The following is a 19,673-nucleotide window of genomic DNA, read 5'->3' as shown; positions in this document are numbered from 1 at the left end:
TCGTGGAGAACAGTAGAATGTATTCTCCGTGAACTCTTTTCAAGTACCATAAGTAGCATCATTAGTTTGTTGTAATGCGACTCACTTAAAGCAAACAGAGCCTGCGGATTCCGAGGGGACCACAACTCGGTGGATATTTCTCGCCACACGGGCATTTCTGCTCCTTGTCTTCATCCAATCTCCATCTCAGACGTCTGCGCCGCAACCAACCCCCATCGCTCCTCGACATAAATGACGTTTGACATTCGAGCGTGCCTAAACAGTGTTTGAATGACAGTCAGCCGACCAATCAACGCGTTCGTTGAGTAGAGAGTAGCCAATCATTGACATAACACCTTAAACCCGGGTTTCATCATGCTAGGTTTTGCGGTCTGTTTTGAGCCAGGAAAAAAATTGGCAAAGATTATTAGCACAGCCTGCTAACATATACTTGTGATAGCAGGTTGGCATTTAGTCGCTTAGTGAGTTTAGTAGTAAGGAGAAGGACATTTCTACCCTAGTGACCAACATCTGGGTATGTAGTCGGTCAGTGAACGTGTATGAATGTGGCTTTTGGCGCAGGCTGGGACGGCAGCTACAGGGATTAGCTGTACGGGGAGCTCCTGCTAGCAGTGCAATGCTGACATACCTTCAGACGGCTTGCTAATTATATCAGAATCGGGAGTTTTGGTGTGACTTAAATCGGAAAAATCGTCACCATTCATTCACGGACCGCTTTCCAAAGCCGAGACCTGTTTAAACAGTCCGACAGTGAAGCGCTTGAGTTAGCTGGCTAGCCTGCAAGTACAAGGTTAGCTGCTTAGAACGAACCACCTGGACCCGATAACCATCGAGAGAGGTAAGAAACCCAATTAAACACTGCATTACTAAGTTAATAGGGATTTTAGCGTGACATCGAACAAGCGGCTGGTTATTTAAAGCAGACTGACTAATGTTAGCTATTTATTTATAACTAGAGAGCTATGCACTCTAAAAGATCAAAGCCTCTGAGGTCGATTCGTGTTTACGCGCTGTTAAAGACACGATCGTGCTTTGATTACAAACATTTCATTCCGTTTCTGACATATTTGCTCAATTGATGGTATTCGGAAACGCCTTCTTCATGTTGCTTCATGGGATAATGCGGTGAAACGAGCACTTGTTGTTTCACTGTGCCATGAAGGTAATTGTGTTTTCTTCACAGATGTTGAGTTATAGTCTTGGGCTCCTGTGAGAGCCTGATCAGCCTTAGATGGGATGAGAACATCATCTCACTTTCCAAATATGAAGTGATTTTATTTTGATTTCCCCCTCTCAGCTCTTTTAGCAGCTTGCATAAGCCCTTTTTGACATGTCCATTTGTTATGTTGTCCAGAATGTGTTCACTGCCTGGCTCGATCTTTGAACACAAATCCTAGAAAGCAGTGTAGGGTTTGTCACCTTCAGGTTTTCTTTGGCTTTTGCCGTTTTTACCAGGTCAACAGTCTTGTTTATTGGTCTTGTCTTTCAGGCTCTTGGGAATGCAATATACTCCACACCTGTTTTTGTTCCACAGCTGCAGTCATGCGTTTCACGACTGACAACTGAGACTTTTCAGGCCTCTTCTGATCTCATGGTTTAATGTCTGGTAGTGTTTATATTGAGGCAGGACACACTTTTATCTGTCAAGGAATTGCAGAAAGTTCATACCAGTCACACTTGCTGGGATACAGAAAATGTTGTTAAACCTCGAGCAATGGGAGTGACTTGTAAAAACTGTCTGTAGTAATGATCATGATTTGGGTAAAGTCCATTGGAGTACCTGCCTACAATATGTAGAAGGAAAGTTTGCTGTCTTTATAAACTCAGATCCAGTGTTCACTTTGTGAAATCAATGAGTCAATGTAAAGGACAACTGTCTGTATAATGGTTGTAATTTGAGTCAGGCGTTCTAATCATTTAAATGAGTCAATTGTATGGTTCAGGGCCCTTCCTTATAAAACAAACACAGACTCAAACTCGCAGTATGTTCTTTAAACTCGAGGCTTGTGAAGCTTGAAAATGGTTTCTTTGGGGCAAAAATGTGTTTGCTACTCATGAAGATGGAAAGGATAAGAGTCAGGTCATGTCATGTCACATCAGATTTTTGAACAATTTGATTTGAAAACAAAATAGTATTTTGTAAAATTAAGTTGCTCAATTATTAGATTTAAAAAAAGTCAAACATTGCTAAAATTGTTAATATGCATGTCAGAATTTGGTCAGTTCAATGAGAACATTCATGTTTTAAGCCGTCTGTCCACTTTCTCAGACTTTCACTAGTGACTGTCCCTTTTTGTCACACAGAACTATCAGTTTGTTCGTGAAGCAGCTGTTACCCTCTATTAAATGTAAGAATGTATCCTCAAAATCTGCCAAAATGTTTAAAAGAAAAACAGTAGTTTTTTAGGATCAATCATTGTAAATAATTCATATTATTAAAATTATAATTGTGGTTATACTTAGGATGTTCATAATTGCCCTTTTAACAGAAATGGGGCAAAAACTTGTTGCTGCTGTTTTTTTTTTTTTTTTCGCTCTTCCAAAAGTTTTTTTTTCTTTTCATCTGGAGTCCTGTTTAACAGAGAACACCAAAGCCCTTTTCACACTGCACGTCGGACCCGGCATATTGCCGGAACATTGCCGGGTCGCCTTCTGTGTGAAAGCAATCACGTCCTGGGATTGAACCTGGGTCGGGGACCTAGTAACATTGCTGGGTTCAACCGGGACAAGCGCTGTGTGAACAAAAGCCAGATCTAATGCCGTGTCGAAGCGATGATGCACGTTATCGCGCCACTCTTTTACCGGCTATTTTGAAGGAAGATCAACGTTCGCGATGAAAACATATATGCAAACTGTAATGAAGCAGAGATCAGTTAGTTCCTCACTTTCCGCGCTGACTCCGAGATCGCTCGCTTGCTTCAGTGAAAGTGTAACGTACCTAACATTTTCGACTCGTACATTACACATCACGCACTGATGTCACATGTCGTTACGGGATCTTTACGGGTTGTGTGTAAAAGCACGCACATATCCCGGGTAATCACAGGCAGTGGGAAAGTGCAAAATCTTGCGACCTGGGAGCAATTCCCGGAACACTTTACCCGTGTGTTTGCCGGAATGGCAGTGTGAAAGGGGCTCAAATGGATGAGAACTGCCACTAGTGTCCCTTCAAGAAATAGGTGTGTGGTGATGGTCAGGCATAGAAATATATGATTTTTAGTTTGACCCTTCTAAATAAACTCCAAGAGAGAGGTTTAAAACATTTGAGCAGGTTACAGAACCCTTGCAGCACGCTTCAGGATATGTTAGCACAGCAGCTTGTGTGGCGAATTAACCACCGAGAACACTCTTTGTGGGATGACATCAAAAATAAATTGCTGTTGGCTGAAAAAAAAAAAAAATGGAACAGTGGTGTGCCATGTCCTGTTTGTGATGTAAGGGAGTGTAATAATTTGGAGCTGCTTTGTCACCTTGAGAGATGGGACAACTTTGCACAGTAGTAACAATTCCTGTATTTTGCATGGGTGTTTTACTGGACGTTGTAAGAGCGTCAAGGTGTCCGTTTGTGAGCCGAAGCTTAACTGAATGTGGGTCATGCTGTCGAACAATGATCCTACACTCTTAAGTAAATGTATAACCAAACCCCTTCAGTAGACGACATTTTGCGCTTTAGAACAGCCAAGTCAAAGTCCTGACTGCCCAGCTGACATTTTCTATCTTGACATGACGTGAGGAGTTTAATAGTGCAATCTATGAACTCTGAAGAAGGTGAGCTTACATTTTATGTTCAATTAATAGACTTCTCTTAGCAATTTATGGAAAGTCCTTGTGTATGATATTTTGAACATCGGATAAACAACTTGTTATCTTGATTTATAATACTGTAAGATGAATGGGGAATAAATCCTGGACCGTTGTTATGTGTGTGGTGCTTTGTTTCTTAGCACTTTAAATCACAAGCTCGTACTGGCAGGCTGTTTAGGACTATATTAGAGCACCATAGTGTAAACAAATCTGCAGAATGGAAAAGCAGCAGTCGGCTGTTCTTTAAAGTTCACTTTTACATAAGGCTCTTGTGGTCTTAAGTTTATCTCTGTTTTGGTAAGGCATCTACAGGCTGCATGTGGCTCATTGTATGAAAAACGGATCACTGAAACCTCGTCACTATGGTGTTTAGTTGATTGTATGATGTCATTGTTTATTATAATTTCAGATGTGTGAATTTTTATATTTAGTTTGGGTTGACATAATTGTTAATCGTAATTTACTTTTCTTAAATGACTTTTCAGCAGTGAGGATGGCAGAAAAGCTTCCTTAAATGGCATGCCTTTGCCTCCAAAGTCCTTTTAGTTTATGACTGCTGTTATGACAGCCTCACATCTATCAGCCTGATAACTGTCAGCTACGCACTCAGTGGTGAAATTTATTAGTAAAGAGTTTTTGTGTGGCATGAGATCTTGCTTAAAGGATTAGTTCACTCTTGAATTAAAATTTTCTGATAATTTACTCATCCCTATGTCATCTAAGATGTTCATGTTTTTCTTATTACTGTCGAAAAGAAATTAAGGTTTTTGAGGTAAACGTTCCAGGAATTTTCAATGCCACTTCAAAGGGCTCTACACAATCCCAGCCGAGGAATAATGCTCTAGTCTAGAGAAATGAATCCCCATTGAAGTCCATTATATGGAGAAAAATGCTGTAATGTTTTCCTCGCCCTTAATTTATTTTTGTCTGAAGAGAGACACTAACATCGGGGATGACATGGGGGTGAGTAAATTATAAGGAAATTAATTCAGGAGTGATCTGATCCTTTAAATGTATTGTCATCATAGCCTTTCATTTTGGAAGTAGCTCTCTTTTGCTTCATTTGTTCCACAATTATCCATAATTTCTTAAATGCCAAGGGCATTTGTCTTTAGTAAAATTACATCAGTCTACACTGGATTGCATAAGTAGTGTTTGATTTGATAATGACTGCTTTTATTTGTGTTATTAAACACTGAATATTGAACCAATGGTTCTATCAGTAAACCCATGAAAAAAAATTAGGTGTGTATACCCTGTGGCAAACTTTTTTTTTTTCATTTGTATTTTATTATTTGTGCAAATTAGTCCTATTATTTTGACAACTTTAAAGAGAGCAAATATGGAGATTAAACAGAAGAAGGAAAGAAATGCAAATAATATGAGGCCAAGGCAGAGCAGATGTAATGGTGCAAACATTCAACCTACCAGATAAGTAAACTTAAGGGAAATTTGGTCTTCCTTACATTAACTTTCAGACGAGTCTTGCTTTTCCTTGTCAGCAGATATGTTTTTAAGGTTTTTAATTTGTAGATGTTTGCTTGTCATTGTTGCTGATGTGAGTTGTAACTGTGGCTCTGAGGACTCTGTGTTAGCCAACACCCCTTGCAGGAATCCAGAAGAAAGCGAAAGGTTACCTAGATCATTAACTTTGAGCCAGTGAAGGCTTAGGTCAGTAGTGAAGTAATATACTGTACAGTAAATTAAAAAAAAAGTGAAAAGCCTTTGCAGTGAAATGCAGATGTCTATTGTGGTATGGATTAAAATGATTAGTAAACTGGTTGGTTGCTCATTTTAATCTCATTAATGTTAATTAATAAATGTGTGTTTTATTATCTAGTGCATTATGAGTAGGGATGCACGATATTAGATTTGTGCTAACATTTGATATGCCGATATTTTTCAAATTATTTTGGTCAACTGCCGATGCTGAAACCTAAATATATTATCTTTTGTTTTGAAACAACATCAAGTCTCTCCTGTGCAGAAATTATAGCCCAAACTAATTATTTTTAACTTTGGTTAGTTTTGAGCTAAGACTTATTGTTAGAACTAATAAACATTATTTATTGAGAGTACATTGAAAGTAACCGTAATAAATTCAATCTCTGACAGATGCAGTTGAAACCTTGACATTTTATCCGTGGATTTAACATTCAAGTGCTCTTTTTAATCAAACTTACAGGTTGTGATTCAGAGGAGGAAGAAGCTGGTCCAATTAAACTGGGTTCTGATCCTTCAATAACAACCGACTTCTGAATCCCGCATTTAGGTTGCTTTAGTAGCAGTCATCATTAAAATGACGGGGACGCAAGATTGGGGCATAGCTGGTTAAAAATGAACTTAAACCATTAATTCTTCACAACCTTGTCCTGACTCCTTTGGCAGTAAAAATAAATAAATAATAAATTAAATAATACAGCGTCTTCTCTAAATAATGCTATCCACAGCAATCCTCTACAGGGTTTGAGGGAGGCGAGGGGGTTCAAGTTCTCCCAGGTACTACTGAAATATAGCTACAGTGAGAACACTATGCTGAACTCTTTTATTTTATTTATTATTTGAAGGCCAAGTGTGTGTGTGTATGTGTGCATATATATATATATATATATATATATATATATATATATATATATATATATATATATATATATATATATATTAAACATATATATTAAACGTTTGAAATAAAGAAGTTAATGTTCAACTTGTTATTTTTTTCTCTCCGTGGTATCGACTTGGGTATCAGGAACAGTGTAGTTTTGGTGGTATCAGTACTGACTGCTAGATTTTTGGTATCAAGACATTATAAACTGACGATACACTAATGGTCCCTTTGTTTTGTCTGGCCTTCATTTAGGTTTCTTTTTGGTAAGCTGGAACTGAAATTGATGTGACCCTAATGTAGGACACTGGGCAGAACATAAGGTCACATCCATAGACCCCCTGAAGATTTTCTCTGATGAACAAAGTATCTGCGCCTGCTGTGAAATTAATCAGCTTTCTGTTACTGTCATCTGGCTCCTACCATAGTAGAGTTTCAGGATGGTAACATTTTAGCTGAAAAGACAGGTGGAGTTGGAAACTAAGAACCCGTTTGTACTTTGTAGTCAAGAGGAATGATGTTTTAAGCACCTAAAAAAGAAACCTGGGGGATATTCCAGAAAGCTGGTTATGTGACATACCCGGGTATGTTTAAGAGTAAGTAAGTTGATAACCTCAACTTTCGGTTCCGAAAAAGGGAGGTAACTTTCAGGGTATGTTATTTGTCACTCACTCTCTGAAGCAGGTTATGTTCCAGGGTTAGTTCACTTCAGCGAGCCTTCAGTGGTTGTGACAGATACCGCACAGCATTATGTACTATAAATATATATGTAATATTGGATATATTAATGAGGAAGCACTAATATAAGTAATAAGGCAATATATTATTCTAATTGTATTGGCATATGTAAGAGTTATCGGTATAAATACTATGTAGGTAATGTTTTACTTAATATATATTAAATATATAAATATATAATATATTTATTTTTTTATTACATTTAATATTATCTCACACATGGATCGGCATTTTCTATAATGTCTAAATTTAAATCAAAATACATATCTGATATGACTAAATATAAAAGATCATAAAACAAACAGTATAATTCACAATCTCAAGGATTAAAGATTAAATGGAAATAAATAAAAATTGCACAGCCATCAATTAGGTGGCGATATGCACTAAGCATGTAAACAACTAATGAACAAAAGAAGAAGAAGAAAGAAACAGCTTGGCGCGCTTTTTCGTAGCGTCCATTTCTATAGTGATTCGTCGCTCTGTTGAGAATGTCTTGAGTCTTAACCAGGAACATACTCTGAGTTGAATTAACTTACTCCCGGATGTGTTGTTGGAACCACATACCTCGAGTCAGCAAGGTCTGGGGTTAATCAACCGAAAGTTCAGGGTTTAGTTCAACAGTGAGTTAACCCTGCTTTCTGGAATACACCCCTGAACTCTTGGTTTATCAGTTTGAATGAGTCTGATTCACTCACTTACTGAATCTCTCAGAACGGTTCTTGACTTATCCATGCAACCTCTAGTCATTACATTCAGTCATGTCCAATTATGAATGAACTAACTGTTACTTTAAAAAAAGCATGGAATGGTACAACCAGCGTAATTTTCAATTTGTTTTGGTTTAGTTTTTGGTGTTATTTTTCATTTTAGCTTGTTTTATGGTTTAGGTGTTTTTATTTGGTTCACTTTTCTTTTTAAGTGTTTGTTTATAGGGTTTTGGGTGTTGTTTTATTAGTTTTTTTATTTATTTTATTTTTATTTTATTTTTTTAAGTGTTTTTTTTTTTGTTTGGTTTTAGTTTTTGGCTTGTTTTATTTGTTGTCGCTCATTTTTTTGTCCACCGTTACACGCTACTCCTCCCCATTCGAGGGGAGATATGGCCTTGCTAAACACGTGTCCCCCCCCACCTCTTTCTGCTACTCCTCCACTTCCTGCTCTGCCTGGTAGCAGCACTAAACCTGATCACTTCCTGTCCCATCTGACCCATGGTAATCCCAGCGCATGGCATTCCTGTGGGCGTGTTTTGAGCGCTTACATAAGGCAGAGAAGCCTCAGGGACACCAGCCTTAGTACAGTTTAACCTATAATGGCCCACTGCTGTTTACTAACATTACATTTGAAAGGCAGGCTGAGGGCTTGAGTGCACATCTGGCATTTAAATTCATAACCGCGTGTCTGTGATGCCTAAAATGCCTATTGCATAGGAAGCTCACTAGCTTTTGTCACTAAGATTGAATGTTCTGCTTCTCAGTAAAGCCAAACATCTGAATATGTCTTCCCTGCCATTCACAAATCCTCTCCCGTGGCCTCATGGGATATCAAAGTGTCCACTAGTTAAATGTTTCAAAATCTCAATGGAAGTAGTAGGTCAGCCAGATACTTTTTGCTTACTTTTTTATGAATACAGACATGCTGCTCTTTTCCCATAGTATTCTAGTAGGGAATGAAAAAGTCCATTCAGTTGGTTGCATTAAGACATGGGTCTTAATGTCCTTTTTTCACATCTGATTTTTTTTCCACTAATTTATTTCCTGTTGACTTTAATTTAAATTTAGCTTCATTTTATGTGATTTTTCATTCATTCTGCACATTATCACTGACTGGCCTCTGTTTTCCTCTTTCTTCGTCACCCGTAAACTCTCTCTGGCACAGGGCTATGTCTTCAGCAGCCACCACAGCCCCGTCGGTGGACAAGGTGGACGGCTTCACCAGGAAGTCTGTCAGGAAAGCCAAGCAAAAGCGAGCACAGAGCTCGTCCCAGTTCAGATCTCAGGACAAGCCCATAGAGCTGGTGCAGCTACCTCTGTTGAAAGGTAAACCGTGTTTACGTGGCCAGATGAAGATAATGGTTTGCTGATGTCATAGTGCTCTGACCTAGTTTTATTGGTCTGATAGAGCTGATATGGATGGTTGTACTATAATAACAGAAAAGGAAAGCAACAAACTGAATCAAGTTTTTTATTAGTATTTTATGTCTCTTATAAGGTTGCATTTATTTGAAGATATCCACTGAAAAACAATGTAATATTGTGAAATATTATTATAATTTAAAATTAGTTTTTATTTTGAGATATTTAAAAATGTTATTCCTGTGACAAGATTCCTTGTCAGCATTATTACTTCACTCTTCAGTGTCACATGATCCTTCAGAAATCATTCAAATATGCTGATTTGGTGCTCAAGAGACATTTCTTATTACCAACGTTGAAAGGTTTGGTGGAAACTGTGATGTATTTAGATGCATCAAGATTCTTTGAATAATCGGAAATTCAAAAGAGCATTAAGGGGGGTTAAACATTGTAATCATCATTACTGTCACACTTGATAAATTTAATGCATCTTTAATACTTTTATCCAGCAATTTCTTTTTTTAAATGTTTTACTTTGAATGTTTTAATAAAAAAAAGCCAGTTCTTCTAAAGTGTATTTTATCACATTAATCATGAACATCTTAGACTAACATTTGACATCCACACAGTATCTAAATATATTTATGAACAGTATATCTACTGTTTTATCATTTAAAAACTAACAAACGTCTTTGAAGTTTTGCTGTGTGCATATGCTGTCTGTGTAAAGTGGTTGGATATGGCACATATATTACCTTGTCTCAAATGGCTTTTCAAACTCAAGCCCTATCAGCTGGAATATTTAGAGGTCAGATGAACCTCCAAGCTGATGTATTTTAGGCTTCCTCCCAACAATCCTGAAACATGAGACAGAAAACAGTAGGAAAGTCAAGGAGATTGATGTAAACAATTTGTTAGTATTCCTCTGGATTGTTTTTCATTAACTTTCTCTTTCTGTCTGTCTAGATGTTTCTGCTCAGGAGCAACCAGAGCTATTCCTCAAGAAACTGCAGCAGTGCTGTTTTCTGTTTGACTTCATGGACACACTGTCTGACCTCAAAATGAAAGAGTATAAACGGTCCACCCTTAATGAGCTGGTGGACTACGTCACCCTCAGCCGGGGGTACCTGACTGAGCAGACCTACCCCGAGGTGGTCAAAATGGTGAGATTTAACGTTTAAAAGCACACTCTGTGATTGTAGATTCTGTTATTGTCTAGTTGATATGCCTATATAATTAAGAGAATCTCAAGTGTTGCCCCTTCTCATTTCTCACAGGTGTCCTGCAATATTTTTCGGACTCTTCCACCTAGTGATAGTAATGAGTTTGACCCAGAGGAGGACGAGCCCACGCTGGAGGCCTCGTGGCCACACTTACAGGTAGAGGACCATCGCCAGCATCAGCATTTTAATATTGAATACATGTAAAAACAACATGTCAAACAATAAAAGTCTTATAGTTGAGATGATTGCAAGGTTTCATTTCAAGCACCAGTTTTCTGATATCAGTCTTCTTTTCCCACTTAAGCTCGTGTATGAGTTCTTCATTCGCTTTTTGGAAAGTCAGGAATTTCAGCCTAGCGTTGCCAAAAAATACATTGATCAGAAATTTGTATTACAGGTGAGTGATTGTCTGTGAAATGTTCTTTGTCTTCTCATCCTATCATGGATCAAATGAAGCCAGTATTAGCAGTAAAACAGTACAGATGTAGCAGTTTGAACACTTCAGTTGTGGCATTTTGCAGTCAAATCTTTTTTTGCATAATTACCACTAAACTGTACATTTGATTTGAGTCAATGGTTACCAGTTCCCTATAATGTTTTTTTATTTCTTTTATTTTAGTAGCTATGTAATAAGAAAGGTAATTAAGCAGTACACATTGCTCATATAGTTAATAAAACTCCTCTTCTGAATTTCTAGCTCTTGGAGCTGTTTGATAGCGAGGACCCACGGGAGAGGGACTGCCTGAAGACAGTTCTGCACAGAATCTATGGCAAGTTCCTTGGCCTCAGGGCCTTCATCCGAAAACAGATAAACAACATTTTTCTTTGGTAAGTAACTGTCAAATGTTTTAACAAGTGTTTGAACTTAAGTCGATACTAAAAAATGGTAGTGAATGGCAGTCGGTATGAAAATGTGACGGTACCAGGTTTCTTTAAGTACCGGTGGTACCGAGGACCCGGTCAACCCGGTTCTTGACACATACAGCGCTATGATTTCCGCGAAGCATATAACGTGGACGGAAATCTCAAAACCCAGTCATGAAAATGAAACGTACATTTTAATATGAACAGGCACTGGATTTGTCAAAGTTAGCATAAATTAATCAAATCAAATCTACGTATGGACCAATATCTGTAAATGTTAAGCTGCAGAAGTTGGTTGAAAAATTGGAGAAGCTGCATGTTCTGTGTGAATGAATGAATAGCAGAGATGTGCGGGTTTGTTTACTACATAGACTGAAGCGCGTGATGCTTGCAGTAATATCAGCATCTGCTGTCTAAATGAGGACATAAATACATAAACAACATCACCAGAACTGTTCTGCTTCACAAGCAATTTACCGTTTCATTTGTGTAAAACCAGTGTCAAAATAAAAGTAGCAGTAGTACATAAGGCATTGTGCTAGAAATATTACTATTATTTAGTAGAATGTATGTGATACTGCTACTACTGTTGAAAAAAATTATAAAACTTTTTTTTTTTTAAAGAAATAACTCACACAATATTTTTCCCATGTTTAAATTTTAATAGCAAATCCCCTTTATTTACCAAAAAATAAAATGTTTAAATTTAATTAATTAAAAGACAAATTAAATTTGGGTGAAACCTTGTTTACTGTTTTTCATAATTGTATTAATTGCAGAAAAACTTTAAACACAATTGTAAATAAGTATAAAGAATGCAATTGGTTTTATTTTTAGTGATAAAAAGTTTTTTTTTTTTTTGAGCATATTTTTGTGTTTTTGCTTTGGTACCGAAATTGGTACCGAAAACCGGTCACTGGTATCGGTACCGAATATTGAAATTTTGGTACCGTGACAACACTAGTATATACAAAATTACACATTAAGGTGCTGATATACCTCTTTTTTTCTCTCCTGCTCTGACAGTTTTGTATATGAGACAGAGCACTTCAATGGTGTAGCTGAACTGCTGGAGATTTTGGGAAGGTATGTCATATTTTAGGACCCATTCTTTGGTTGGCAGTGATGTGTAGAAATTTAAACCAGGAAATAGAAAGTTTTGAAATACATAAACACTGACACACAGAGGTCACATTCCTGTTTTATTTTACTCTACCCTGTCTTCAGTCCTGAGGCATCGAGAAGACTGAGTCTACTGCATATTATGAGTTTCTTTCATGGTTATGAGTGTCAGAACAGAAGTGAAGTCTCACACCACACGTCTTTGGTTTTACAGCATCATCAATGGTTTTGCACTTCCTCTCAAAGCTGAGCACAAACAGTTTCTGGTGAAAGTGCTGCTGCCTCTTCACACAGTGAAGAGCTTGTCTCTCTTCCATGCCCAGGTACAGACACTCAGCTGTTTGTTACTTCTACACACGTCTGTGCTTGCTTGTTGCATTTCAGGGGCAGAAGAAACAGATTCATGTTTCCATGCTCGTTTATGAATCCAAACATTTGAAATGCATTTGTTAATCTGAAGTCATCTTTTGTAGCTGGCCTATTGTATTGTTCAGTTCCTAGAGAAAGATCCCACGTTAACAGAACCTGTAAGTGTTATTTGTCACCATTATTTTCCTCATTCTTCATCAAGTTCCATCTTGTTTCAGTTCGTTTCTAAAGGAGTTTCACTAGTTGGCTTCTTTTTTTTTTTTTGTGATCAGGTGATCAGAGGCTTATTGAAATTTTGGCCAAAAACATGCAGTCAAAAAGAGGTAATGCCTTCATTTTATGGAATTATTCTTGTGGATCGTCAATCCATTGTCCATTTTTTTAATGATTTGCTCTCAGAATGAAAAATCTTTAATTGTTGCAACTTCTACCAGAACATAATGTATCTTAGCAAGTGATTTCTTCAACTAAATTCTGTATTTATAAAAATTTTTCAAGAGAAATGCTTAACATGCTTTTCCTGAATGTTTTTTTTTTAACCTCTACAACATTATTTTTGTAGGTTATGTTTCTTGGAGAGTTGGAGGAGATTCTAGATGTGATTGAGCCCACTCAGTTTGTCAAGATCCAAGAAATACTCTTTAAACAGATAGCTAGATGTGTATCCAGCCCCCATTTTCAGGTAAACACGCCACACCCTATATCCTTCTTACAGACCCTATAAATATCTTGTAAGAGCTAAAACTTAAACGTGAAGATTTTCGAAAGTGCCCATCGCTGCAGCATCACAGGTTGTTCATTTTCTGTTCATAAGTGAGAGAAACCATGCTTCATATTTGCTCTCATTACAAGTAGTGGTGAACCGATTTATTGGCACCGATAGTTGATTGTTAGAACAATCTACAAAAATCCATACTGATAGTTTTTACTGCGTTGCGTCCATTGCTGGAGCAGCTGAAAAGGTGTTGTCATTATACAGTATGAGAGCGGCCTGTGGAGGTGGAATCACTGATGCCTCATGCTGTTTGTTTTGACACGTGAGGCTGCGCGCTGCACAGAGCATGACACTTTAGATGACGATTTAAAGCATCGACAACAAAACCGTACGTATACAGTTAACTGCAGTACATATTTTGAGATCCTTAAAAAGTAATTAATTTGTTGACTTAATGCTGCATCAGTAAAGAAAAAAACAGTATGTTTGGTGTTATGGCTGAAAGGACGCTAACATTAGCAGTACCTCAAGCGGTTAAAACAAACGTATGTTTAATCCAAATGTTTAATGTCACTTTTGTTACCATCTATTTGCATTAGCTTATGTCCATACTTAAAGTTTGTGATGTGAGAGAGCACATTGTTCATGCAGCCAACAGAAATCCTGCCACACAACAGAGCTCCACTCACAAGTTTTCCATTAAATTGCATTATATTTGTCCCAAATCATAGTTATTGTGCACAATGATTTCACCCTAGGCTGCAAGATTGTGTATTGTGCTCTTTTTTTTTAGTGAAACATTTGTCACTCTTTTTCTTTCCTTTTTGCTCTATTTTTTTTTGTTTTCAAACATCGAACTTCAAACTCATTGACGCCACTTTATTCATTCCTGAGATTTTGCCTGTTTGTTTTGGACCGCTGCTTGAATTGAATGCGATGTGTGTGTGTGTGTGTGTGTGTGTGTGTGTGTGTGTGTATATATATATATATATATATATCTCTATATATCTCTCTCTCTCTCTCTCTCTCTCTCTATATATATATATATATATATATATATATATATATATATATATATATATATATATATATATATATATATATATATATATATATATATATATATATATATATATATATATATATATATATAGAGAGAGAGAGAGAGAGAGAGAGAGAGAGAGAGAGAGATAGAGATAGAGATATATATATATATATATAGAGAGATATATATATATATATAGAGAGATAGAGATATATATATATAGAGAGAGAGAGATATATATATATATATATAGAGAGATATATATATATATATGAGAGAGAGAGAGATGTGTGAAAGCACATGGAGTCCATGCTGCACCACATACGTAACGCACACGGACTGCATACGCACTGCAGACGGAGTATGTGTGAAACAGGCGTGATCAGAGCCGTAGCTGGGGTCAGCGGGGATCCGGTGAATGGTGTACCAGTGGGCCCTGTTTGAAATTATTAATTTGTATGTTCGTTCATTTTTATTTATTTGTGCTATTTACACAATGTTTAAGTTTTTTTTTTTCAAGTTTGTAGGTGTCAAGGTACAGAAACCAAATAATTAAATGTAAAAAAGCCCTGGATATTCTTCAATTTAAAAATGAAATATACAATCAAACCTACATTTATTAAGACACCTTCAACATTTCTCACATTATTACAGTTTTGCTATATATATTAAAAAATATTTTGGTGTCTGAATAATTTTTGGTTTGACTGTTAAAACTACAAAGTAATGCAGTCAAGAGCAGTGAATGATTTTCTTTCTTTAATTTTCTTGAATTAACATTACAGCAGCCAGTAGCTAAATTAGGCGCGGTCCCTTTAAGAGACCATGAACGCATCCAATATAATACACATCCCATTTTTTTCCTCAACTGTTTACTTTCACTTAAGAAATAACTGACCGTTTTTTTCAAGCATAATTTCCAAGGTGGATATTTTGACATATTTCGTATGTATTTGTCGGCACAAGAGCAAAAATAAGCAAATTCGATGTTCAAGTGTTTTGATCAAAACACTTGAAAATGCTTATTTTTAGCGTCTTGAGACGCCTTTCTCTGCGTGAGCTTTCATGACGATGCGCAGCAGTGGCCCCTCAACTGTCTTGAGCATCTTTTTAGGCTGTCCTGAGCCAGTCGGTTATATAAAATATCAAGGTGAAAGTCATCATAGGTTGCTTAGTATAGACCCAGCTCCCAACACAACTTTGAGAATAGATTAACGGCGATATTTTTTTTTATCGCAAATAAGAGTCTCGCGTTAACGCCGATAACGGCCCCCCACTAATATATGTGTGTGTGTGTGTGTGTGTGTATGTATTTAATTTCAATGGCCTTTTTGTAGATATTTAAAGATGGCCATCTTTAAGCATGACTGTTTATATTTTTATGAAATGGTAACACCTTACAATAAGATTCCATTTGTAACATTAATATTAATAAAAGCTTGTAGTATTAGTATTATTCGATGAACTAACATTGATCAGTGCATAATTCATATTTAATATTAATATTTTTATTCTATTTAAAAACTAATGCTTATTTATTTACATGTTTTTTTTTTTGGTCGTTAAGTTCAGCGTTATTATAGTTTTGATTCAGTATCTAAAAAAAAAAAAATATTGGTTGATTTATCTCAGCCGCTGTGGTCAAACCTTGCTATCGGTAAAATCCACTATCGGTCGATTTCTAATTACCAGTGTATTGTAAATATCAGTACGCAATTTGGATCATTAATATCACAAAATTCCGGGCATAAGATCTATTAAATAATTTTTTTTTTTTTTGCTTTGCATCAGCAACATCAACTCTCAGCTTTCACTATTAAGTGTGGTTCAGCTACCTTATGTCTTTGGCATTTAAAGTGCAAGTGAAAGCTTCAGGTTCTGCAGTCTAAAACCCCTGTGTAGAACACTACTGACATTAAAATATTATAAATGTTTTAAAATGGAGATTGTTTTTTGTTTCAGGTGGCAGAACGAGCTTTGTACTACTGGAACAATGAGTATATCATGAGTCTGATTGAGGAGAACTCGAGTGTAATCCTGCCTATCATGTTCGCCAGTCTCTACAGGATCTCCAAAGAGCACTGGAACTCGTGAGTTTCAGTAATATTTAAATGGATTATATGATCTTTGCATAAAAAAAGTCTTCAGTGTCACATGATTATTCTTATGCTGATTTGCTGCTCAATATACATTGTTTATTTTTATTATTTATTAACCTCAATCTCCTGTAGGACATACTTATGTGACCCTGGACCACAAAAAAAGTATTAAGTCGCTGAGGTATACTTGTAGCAATAGCCAAAATACATTGTATGGGTCAAAATTATAGATTTTCTTTTATGGCAAAAATGATTAGGGCATTAAGTAAAGATCATGTTCCATGAAGATATTTTGTAAATTTCCTACTGTAAATAAATCAAAGCTTAATTTTTGATTAGTAATATGCATTGTTAAGAACTCCATTTGGACAATTTTAAAGGCGATTTTCTCAATATTTAGATTTTTTTTGCACCCTTAGATTCCAGATTTTCAAATAGTTGTATCTCGGACATTGTTCTATCCTGAAAAAAACATACATCAATGGAAAGCTTTTTTATTGACCCTCATGACCAGTTTTGTGGTCCATGGTCACATATCATTATACACTTCATATACAATTACTCAAAACAACATGCACACACAAAAAAATATTCCAATACAATGTTGAAAACAGTTGTGCTGTTAATAGTTTTGTAGAAAACATGCTAGATTTATGTTGTTGTTGTTTTTCAGAATGCTTTGAATAGAAAGTTGAAAAGAACACCATTTTATTAGAAATGGAAAGAAAATCTTTTGTGACATTATTCATAAATTTACTTTAAATAAACCATTTGTGTATATTGATATTAATCCAGACATTAGTGTATATTGTTATTAACCTTTTGATCACAATGTCTGAACAATAATAACATATTGTTATTGTATTGCACTCATTCCTGAACTTGGTTTGATGAATTGGTTTGATCATGTCTGCTCTTCTCCACCATCAGGGCGATATCAGCTTTGATTTACAATGTGCTCAAAGCATTCATGGAGATGAACAGCGCCTTATTTGACGAACTTGCCGCCAACTACAAATCAGACAGGCAAAGGTAACAAACAATGTAACGTATCGTTGTAAACTTCTGCAGTTTACAAAGCAGCTCTTATAAGTTCTGTTTGATTCCTTCAGGGAAAGGAAGAAGGACAAGGAGCGAGAGGACCTATGGAGGAAGCTGGAGGATCTGGAGCTCAGACGGGGCGTCCAGAACAGCGACGGTGTCATTGCCACCTAACACAGACCTCATCTCTGCCCTTCTGTGTGGCCACAACCAATCCTTTTCTACTCTGCCACAGGGACCGCGTCCCTCTATTTGCTTCTCATGCTGCGTACTTTACCGCACACTCCCTCGTTCATTTCCTCCCTTTCAACAGCACTGTAAATAATCCTCTCCCTCTTTCCTGTATCATACTACTACGCTGAAAGAAAGATGAAAACAAAAACTGAAATTTTGAAGAGACTTAATATGCACTCCTCGGTGTAAAAAATCTTAAAATGATAATCAACTGTGGTCAAAGGATAGATTTAAAAAAAAAAAAAAAACTTTCAGTTCAGAAATTGTTCAGCGTCTCCGTGTCAATATATTGTGGAAGTACCCTGAGACTAAGGGAACTGTGCTCACCCTGCGATTAAAGATGTCTTATGCGAGGATCCCGTCATCATCGCAAATCTTTTTTTTTTCTTTTTCTTTTTCCCCATCCCTTTTGAAGAGAGACTTTTCCATCTAGACAGAATTTGACTCCCCTGACTCAGGGGACACAAACCAGAAACCCATGACGTGAATACAAGGAAAACAGTGGAGAAAAAAAAAACATTAAACATCCTCTCTGTGGTGTGCATTTTTTTTTCTTTTACAGGATGATTGGCCTGGTACTTTACTGTAAAGTAGGGACATGTCCCTAACTCAATGTGCGAGATTGGCCGCAGTCAGCTATGGTGGTATACTTCACTCAATAAAGTGGACAAACCTCTCTGAGGACCTTTATTTTTTTAACTTGTGAACCAGGTTAAGATCTGGTCATAGTTTCATGCTGTCTGCTGTGGAGACTCTTGGGAATTTCAATGTGGAAATTCAGTAGTTACCAAGGGTACATCAAGTTCTGTTTCTCCGACATTAGCAAGGACTCGTGGAATTTCAGTGGCACACGGTGTTCAGAACTCATCCAGTGTTTTTAAAACCGTTAAGTGACATTTTTCGTCAAGAACATTCTAGACTGCTTCTCATGGGCCATCCAGGTTTCCACTGCTCTGCTCCAATCGTTTTAATTTCAGGGTGGGTGGATGTCATCTACATGACTGAGCTGAGCGAGACAAGGTTTTTCTTTCTTCTCATGAGTGTTTGAAATGAAATCCTGCTTATGTTGGGATGTTTAGGGCCTGTGTAGGGAAACACTGATCCGGTAGGTCCTAATCTGTCTTCTGAGATACCAGCCACCAGGGCAGGCTAGAACTAAAAAGCACTTCGAGTTATAGTTCATTAGATGTTCTTGTGGGACTTCAGCCCCTTTTTCTTTTCTTCTTTTATTTGAAGTCCCAACAGTCGTGGTTGTGGATTTTACATGTGAGGAAGATGTATTTTATTATATATATATATATATATATATATTCATAATTTTATTTTTCTGGGCTTAATCACTTGTCTGTCTTTTTTATTTTTCTTGTTTTAATTCTCCCAAAGCTCATCGTGTGTTTTATGATGGCCCAAGTTTGATATGTAAAAAACAAACAAACAAAAAAAAAAATTAAAAAGAAAGGGTTTGATGAATAGAATAAATCTAATTATTTTAAAAAAAGAAAGAGATATTAAATAAACCTGTTTTTTTGTCATACACTGCTTGCTCTCTTTTTCTTAATTGTTTTAATAAGTTTCAGTTTAATATTTTTTTTGACTTCGAAGTGTTACATTTGACAAAAAAATAGAAAATGTAAGCGTTTAAAAACACACATGTATCAGTTTGATCTAATTAACCCATGAGGCTTAGTGTTTTTTTTATATCTATTATTATTAGAGCATACAAAAATATATACTTTTTTTTT

At 36.5% G+C, this 19,673-nt stretch overlaps 1 protein-coding gene across 2 annotated transcripts; it reads left to right on the top strand.

Moving 5' to 3' along the window:
* The first annotated feature begins 347 nt into the window (after positions 1–347).
* LOC127938541 (serine/threonine-protein phosphatase 2A 56 kDa regulatory subunit epsilon isoform) lies at positions 348–19,465 on the top strand. 2 transcript variants are annotated; one of them, XM_052535225.1, is made up of 14 exons: positions 348–838; positions 9,023–9,183; positions 10,186–10,382; positions 10,497–10,598; positions 10,747–10,839; positions 11,140–11,270; positions 12,333–12,392; positions 12,643–12,751; positions 12,902–12,955; positions 13,070–13,120; positions 13,360–13,479; positions 16,520–16,647; positions 17,587–17,688; positions 17,769–19,465. In XM_052535225.1, exons 2-14 carry the CDS (start codon positions 9,027–9,029, stop codon positions 17,869–17,871), a joined length of 1,407 nt encoding a protein of 468 aa, XP_052391185.1. In that variant the 5' UTR covers positions 348–838; positions 9,023–9,026; the 3' UTR covers positions 17,872–19,465. The 2 variants fall into 2 exon arrangements, with proteins under 2 accessions (XP_052391185.1, XP_052391186.1); XM_052535226.1 differs by lacking the exon at positions 348–838 and adding an exon at positions 3,638–3,768.
* Positions 19,466–19,673: the final 208 nt, after the last annotated feature.

This window comes from Carassius gibelio, chromosome A20 (assembly GCF_023724105.1).
Source record: "Carassius gibelio isolate Cgi1373 ecotype wild population from Czech Republic chromosome A20, carGib1.2-hapl.c, whole genome shotgun sequence".
Taxonomy (NCBI): Eukaryota; Metazoa; Chordata; class Actinopteri; order Cypriniformes; family Cyprinidae; genus Carassius; species Carassius gibelio.
Note: the sequence above shows the minus strand (reverse complement) of the source record. Positions and strands in the feature narration are given on the sequence as shown.